Source organism: Octodon degus, unplaced genomic scaffold, assembly GCF_000260255.1.
Source record: "Octodon degus isolate 3935 unplaced genomic scaffold, OctDeg1.0 scaffold00302, whole genome shotgun sequence".
NCBI classification, from domain to species: Eukaryota; Metazoa; Chordata; class Mammalia; order Rodentia; family Octodontidae; genus Octodon; species Octodon degus.
This window is the reverse complement of record NW_004524878.1, coordinates 185,316-192,660: the sequence shown is the minus strand read 5'-3', so window position 1 is coordinate 192,660 and position 7,345 is coordinate 185,316. Positions and strand designations below refer to the sequence as shown.

Here is a 7,345-nt window from a genome sequence, read left to right as displayed (position 1 = left end):
TGCTAAGCAAAACACCTAGCGTCTTCCCAAGTCTTCATTCTTTCCTTTTTCAAGAGTAAATTAGCTGGCGGTGGTATTAGTTTGCTAGAGCTACTGGAACAAAGTGGCCCAAACTGGATGTTTTAAGATCAAGGTTTTGGTGAGGTTAGTTCCCTCTGATGGCTGTGACAGTCTGTTCCTCCCTGGCTTATAGAAGTTTGGCACAGTCTTGTGGCTGCTTATCACTCAGAATTCCTGCCTTCATGTTCATGGACTATTCTCCCCTGTGTGATGTTTATACCCTAAATTCCCTTTCACCCCGTATATTAGTTACACTGGTTATTAGAAGCCCAACCTACTAATGTCTGGGGACATTTTAATGAGTTATATCATTAATGAACCCACTATTAAGAAAAGTGAAATGCAGTGTACTAGAATAAAAATTCAACATATGAATTTTGTGAACACACAATTCACCATAAAATAATATCCCAGACCTTCTTCTTCCTCCTCTGTCTTGGGATCAAGCTTGATTTCAGTGCTTTTGGCTAGTTTTGCTATGCTGTAGGTGGATGAATAAAGATACTTTTATCGGGAAGTTTGGAGCATCTGCTCAGTGACAGATTTGTGTCAAATTGTAAGATTCAGAAGATGAAAACAGGATTTGGGCTATAGAGTAGTGAGCGCAACACTTGCCTAGCTTGCTAGGAGGCCTGGGTTTGATCTCCAGGGCCATAAATAAACAAAACGTATAAATCAAAGACAGAACCTGAAAACATGTGTTCACAATATAAATAGCATTCCCAATAGTAACTCTCTGATCTCTATAAGTAGTGTTTCACCCTCCTGTATATCTTGTTTTTTGTTCACTGTTCATATGAATCAGGACTTGGGGAAGAAAAATAAGTATGAATCTATCCCTTCTAAAAACGAGTATAATGATGTCAGATTCAACCACATTCTTTGCATCTGTATGATTTAATGAATTATTTGAATCCTTTAGAGTTGAAATACATAGGACAAATTTCTGCATGGAATTGTCATGGTGAGTTGGGAAGCACCTAAGCCTCTAATCAAAAGGGACTGAGATAAGGATGAGGTCATTGTGTGGAAAGAAAGGAAAGGAAAGAGGCCTAGCATTCAGATAGGTTTTCCATGGGGATCACTGCGAGTCCATTGGCATACCAGGACCAACAGATGACATTTTCCAAGAAAGGAAATGGAAGAGAATGAACAGCTTTGGAAGAAATATGATAAGTTAGGTCATAGCATAATGAGTTTGAGAGTCTTGGGGAAAAGGTCAATGAAGTGGTTCATCTGTCCTTCAAGCAAGATTCTATTTGGAGATAGGGATACTGCTACATAGGTGGCAGCTGACCTCATGAAAGAAGGGGAGCTCATCCAAAAGGACTATGGGGAAGGTGGAGGAAAGGCATAAGACTGATGATAAACATACCTTCAGAGATAAGTATGGATGGATAGATGAAGAGGACTTGTAATAGGAAGTAAAGAGGTCCATCAGCAGAGTGTAGGTGCCCACTGTGATGCTGTAATGACCCTTTCCCCAACAGAAGTCTTACCTTTGAATGCTTTCTCTTCACCCAGGTCTATCTCTGTGTTCACTGTAGCCCCAGAGTTATTGTATTGGTGGAAATATAGGCCCATATCAATGCAAGAGAAGCAGTAGAAAGGGGGAAGGAGGATCAGACAAATTCCAGGATGTTTTCCAGGAAGAAGAGGAAATTTCTTCGATATGACCAATGAAGAAGCCATGAAGCTGGTTTGTGAAACTCATTTGAAACTGGAACTGGTTTTCTGTAAGCCATCAGTTCATACTGTCTCATGATTTGTCCATTAATACTGTGCTGCTAATACTAAAAGTGTGTTACGTAAAATATTAATCAGAAATAATTGTTAAAACGTGTGAGAGATGAGAAATCAATTTAGAGACAATTGCCATGACCAAACTGGATTGTGATGTTAAAATGAGTACCTTTGCAAAAGACAGTTGAAAAAAGGATGATTCAGACCTCACTGAAAGAAAAAAAAAATTGGAAAATACATTCTTTGCTGTGTCACTCCTATCCCCAAAGAAATGTCTGCTCTAGAAATGTCTGCTCTTGTAGAAAATTCTACTCTCAATCTTATCTTCAGTTAACAATAGTTCAACAATTAAACTCAGATGACACTCAGTTTTTTTTTTTTTTTTTTTTGTTGTTGTTGTTGCTGTTGTTATGTGGCTTATATCCCAGAAATGCCCAAATAGTGGAATTATGCCTTTTTGGTATGATTCAAATAAAAAAGAAAATAAATGAAACTCTTTTGAGACACTAATATCAATATTTTCAAAAGTTTAAATAGCCGTTGGCCATGTCAGGGTGAGAAATGACCTGCGCTGAATGACTTGTCACTATTACCATTTATTACACATCTATGGAAAATTTCTTTACCTCTTGTTATTTTACAAGATAAAATTTCAAGAAATTTACTCTTTGACATATGTCTATATTTAAGCAGGATTCTACAATTGGAAAACAGAGAAATTTTAAATTAGGCGTTAATTTCTTCACTATTTTTACCTTGAAAAAGTAATGTTTAGTTTGAGCAAATGTTCATGGAAATGACAGATTTAACTTTCTAGTTGTAAGTAAACATTGAGTTTCTACAGTAATAGGTGCTCTTCACTATATAAGCAATTCAATTAATGATATATACTCTTAAAATCTCAAGCACAAATGTTTCCCTATTAAGCAATTTTACGATTTATGAATTAGTGTCTATTTAATTCAAGAATACCAGTGCGTTTTTGCCATCAGTTTTCTCATGGCTTCTTTCACCTCTTTGTTCCTCAGACTGTAGATGAGGGGGTTCAGCATGGGGATCACCACTGTGTAGATCAGAGAGGCCACTTTGACCTGGTCAGCTGAGTAGCTGGACTTGGGCATCACATACACAAACAAAACTGTGCCATAAAATAAAGTGACTGCAGTGAGGTGGGAGGTGCAGGTGGAGAAGGCCTTGTGCCTTCCCGCCGTGGAGCGCATCTTCATGATTGAGTGGAGAATGTATACGTAGGACACTATGATGGTAGACAGTGTGCTTACAAGGACCGATGCAGAAGAGATGGAAGGAGATATTTCAGCAATATAAATATGGCCACAGGAAAGCTTCAGTAGTGGGAAGAGGTCACAGAAAAAATGATTGATTTTATTTGGGCCACAGAAGGACAGGTTCATTAAACAGCCTGTAAACGATGAGGCATTCATGCATCCCCCCAGATAGGATCCCCCCAGGAGGAGGAAGCACACCACTGTGGACATCTGTGTCGAGTAGATCAGGGGAGAGCAGATGGCCACATAGCGATCATAGGCCATGGTGGCCAGCAGGAAGCACTCTGTAGTCCCAAAAGCAACATCTGAGGCAAGCTGGACTACGCAGCCAGTGAGAGGTATAGTAGTTTCCTCTTTTAAGAAACTGATGAGCATGATGGGTGTGACCGATGTGGAATACCCAATGTCCACAAAGGCCAAATGGCTGAGGAAAAGGTACATTGCGGTGTGAAGCTGTGGGCTGCTCTGGATTAAGAGAATTATGCTGATATTTCCCACTACAGTCACTAAATAAACTGCTAGAAAAATCACAAAGAGGATGACACGTATAATTGGATTATCCGTTAATCCCAAAATAATGAACTCTGTTACTGAAGTATCATTTTTGGTCTCCATCTATCCACTTAATTGTACCTATTGAAAACAGAACCAGTGATCAAACTAGCTGAAATGGCCCCACAATGGATGTATATAGCTAAACATAATCTTATAATTAAAAATTGAAGATAGTAACTTGGCCTTACTTATAGAATACTTTGTACAGGTAATTTTTTAAAATCCCACTTACTATTTAATTGGACTCAATGACCTTGCAATCCAGTTATTTGACATTTATGTGTATACCACAGAGTGGGTCAAATCCCAATATGCATAAAAGTTCCTAAATGATATTTACATCAACATTGATTGTAATGACCTGTAATATAATTAACTTAAATATTCAGAGGAAGGCTAGTTCTTGGTTTTCCCATCCACATCTCAAATGTGCCTCTACTCCAGCCCCCTACTGAGTGCTATCTCCATTTATATAATAAATTGGTCATAAAGGGAGTTAATCTAGACATCTTGTTTTTGTGTTGCTCACTTTCTTGAAATAAAAATCTCATCTTTAGTTATAATAATTGTCATCAATAGCTAAATTGTGTCTATATTCAGAATGAAAAGGCCAAATTGAGTTTTTAGTATTGTTCTGAGATAAACATCCTAAATATTTTGTAAAGTGTCTCAGGACTGTTCTCTTGCACCATACCTTTTTATTTTTATGGGATTGTATGAAGTGATGAGAAAAATCTAGTCATCATTATGGGCCAGCACTAAATAACAGAATGGGAACATTGAGATTCTTGCTTGACTAGTTAGCTTCATGAGTTCAGAAAAGTAATGATAAGGAAATAAGAAAGAAGAGCCATTAAGACAGGGTGAGAGGATTAGGGAACCTAGGCTGGAAGTAGTCAGCTAGGACAGGTAGAAAATATACTGTTAAAAAGAATAATTTATATTTCAGAACAGTGGTACTTTTGTTCAGAATGCTACGCATGAACCAAGATGGACGAAAATATTAGTCATCTTCATCGTTTTCCACTACTCTAATCATCAACATATTCTTTAGAATATGAACTTCTTTTTCTTAAAAAAAATTTCTACTTGAAGAAAAATGAGAACATAAAGCACATGTAATGGTCAGCATGCTGTTAGCTAGTCTATCAGATTATAAATAATCAAGTTTGTCCTTGAGTCATGACAGTGGTTTGTCATTGTAGGATAAGGACTGAGATTTTATATCAGGATTCTCAGATTCTAGGTCTTTAAAAAAAATCTAGATCAAAACCTAAATCAGAAACAAATTTCATATTTTTAAAGAAAATACATGTGTGAAATATAAAGGTTTTCAAAGTGATAGTGATATGCAGAAATACCATGGACTTTGGAGCCATGCAAACCCAGCACTGTTTCCTAACTCAGCCTCTCACAGTTTTCATAAGAAAACTGCAAGAACTGTTCAACTGTCCACATTCTTACCTGGAGATAATACCTACCTTAAGGAATTTTTGTGTTATTTTATGTTAAGTGGCAAGAAACACCAACCACTGTTGACAAAGTAGGTAAGTATCAAAGAAGCTCAAATAGTTAGTGTTTTACTTCTGGAACATATAGGCTAATCTGCATCTATAAAAAATTAAGTCGAAACTAGTAGTATGCCTATTACAATGCTGAGGACAAGTTCCAAGAAATTGTTACTGTACAGTAAAGTCAGATTTAAATGTGTTTTTGGCTCTGTGGTACATGGGGCCAAATTATTTACTTCACTTTCAATGCAAGTTAATCACTCTGCTTGTTTTGCAAAATTACACTGACAATCCATTGGGACAGAGATTTTACATGTAATCATCTATTGGGACAGAAATAAAATGTGCACAATTATGTGAAAAGTGTATGCAATAAATTGTTCTTAAATACCCAGGGGCCTCATGCATTTTTAATTTAAGTGTTTTGAAAAAGAAAACTATAATATCTTTCTATAATTTAAATTGAGTTTTGGGTCAACAAATTGATTAATATATGTATTAGTTTGTGACAGTTCTAAAATATCTCTATATTTAATGGCTCATATTTTCTTTTTTGAGTATCTTTCTATTTTATTATTCTTATTTTGTTTAAAATTTTATTTTAAAGAGTAAAAATAGATAGCAGAAGCAGAGACAAAAACAGAGTAACAAGCCACAGTAGAAATGGTACACAGAAAAAAAAAAGAAATGGAACAGAGGTTCAAAAGAAGAATAAAAAATTAACAATGGTTGTTACAATAGAGACTTTCACTGACAAATCTGTTGTTCAGATTAATACTATAGGTATGCAAAATTGGTCACATAATTAAACATTCACTCTTTCTTTCTTTCTTTCTTTCTTTCTTTCTTTCTTTCTTTCTTCTTTCTTTCTTTCTTTCTTTCTTTCTTTCTTTTGTGGAACTGGGGATTGAACTCAGGCCCTTGTGCTTGTCAGAGAAGTGCTTATTCTACTGAGCTATCTCCCCGTACCCCATGCTTATTTTCAATAAATAACAATTTCTTTCCATGTCTTTTTTTTACTCTCTATATTTTTTAATTTATTTTAAAGAAATAATACTAATTGATAAGACTTTAGAAATGGTACACATTTAGAAGAACAAGATGAGAGGTATTCAACTGTGTTTTTTTAATTCAGTGTGCTATCTTGATGTAGTTGCTCAGAATATAGATAATAGCATATGGAGTTAGGTAAAATGAAAATTTTAACTATTAACTGCTATTTTCAAAAAAACTGATGGAAATGAGTACTACAATCATCTCAGCTACCCCAAATATATACTTTCATGATTTCCCCTCTTATTTCTTTCTATCATTTCCCTTTTCTCATCTTTATTTTTTATGTTCAATTTCTTTCCATTTTACTATATCTAGTATTCCTTTCAGATTTTGCACACTTCTAAGAGGAAGAAATACAACTGGCAAGTAAATATATGGAAAAAATGTTCCATGGCATTGGTCATCTGAGAAATAGAAATTAAAACAACATTGAGATACTGTCTCATCCCAGAAAGAATAGCTATCATAAAGAAATCAACTAATAAGAAATGCTGAAGAGGCTGTGGGGAAAAAGGAACACTTTTCCACTTTTGGTGGGACTGGTGAAACCACTGTGGAAATCAGTCTGGAGATGCATCAGAAAACTAGGATTGAAAGTCCCTTCTGAGTAATTTTCCAAAAGAACTGAAAACTTCACATGAGTGTGACATATGTGCACCCATGTCCAAGGAAGACTCAATTTACTTATGTTTATAAGAAAGCACACCTGTGGCTGATAAGTGGTACAAATAGGTGGCTACTGATTTCATAAAAACATCCTATATCATATCTGGAAGAATTAAATTTCTTTCATCCCTTCTTTCCTCCTAACATTTTGTTCATACCAATTGATGAATACGCATTATAATTTAAGATCTTTCTCTTTCCTTGATGTTAAAGTCTAATATCTATGACTATTTTTATCCCTATATTTAATAATCTAGTGCTAGAAATAGAGGAAGCATTAAATATATATTTGTTGAGTTGGTGCTCATGCATTCAATAATATTTTAAGCATCAGTGTGATAGGGGCAAATGACAGTATCAACCTTTACATCTGTTTTTATTCAACTCTAATTCATTCTTTAATTGGATGGATTAAGAAGACCCTTCTGAAGACCTTTCTTTTTTCTTTCATTAACTAATTAATTAATT

The 7,345-nt window shown here is 35.3% G+C and overlaps 1 protein-coding gene across 1 annotated transcript; it reads right to left on the bottom strand.

The window, feature by feature from the left end:
- Positions 1–2,765: 2,765 nt before the first annotated feature.
- On the bottom strand, positions 2,766–3,704 carry LOC101586118 (olfactory receptor 481). Its single transcript, XM_004647351.1, has one exon. It carries the CDS (start codon positions 3,702–3,704, stop codon positions 2,766–2,768), a length of 939 nt encoding a protein of 312 aa, XP_004647408.1.
- Between the last annotated feature and the right edge of the window lie 3,641 nt (positions 3,705–7,345).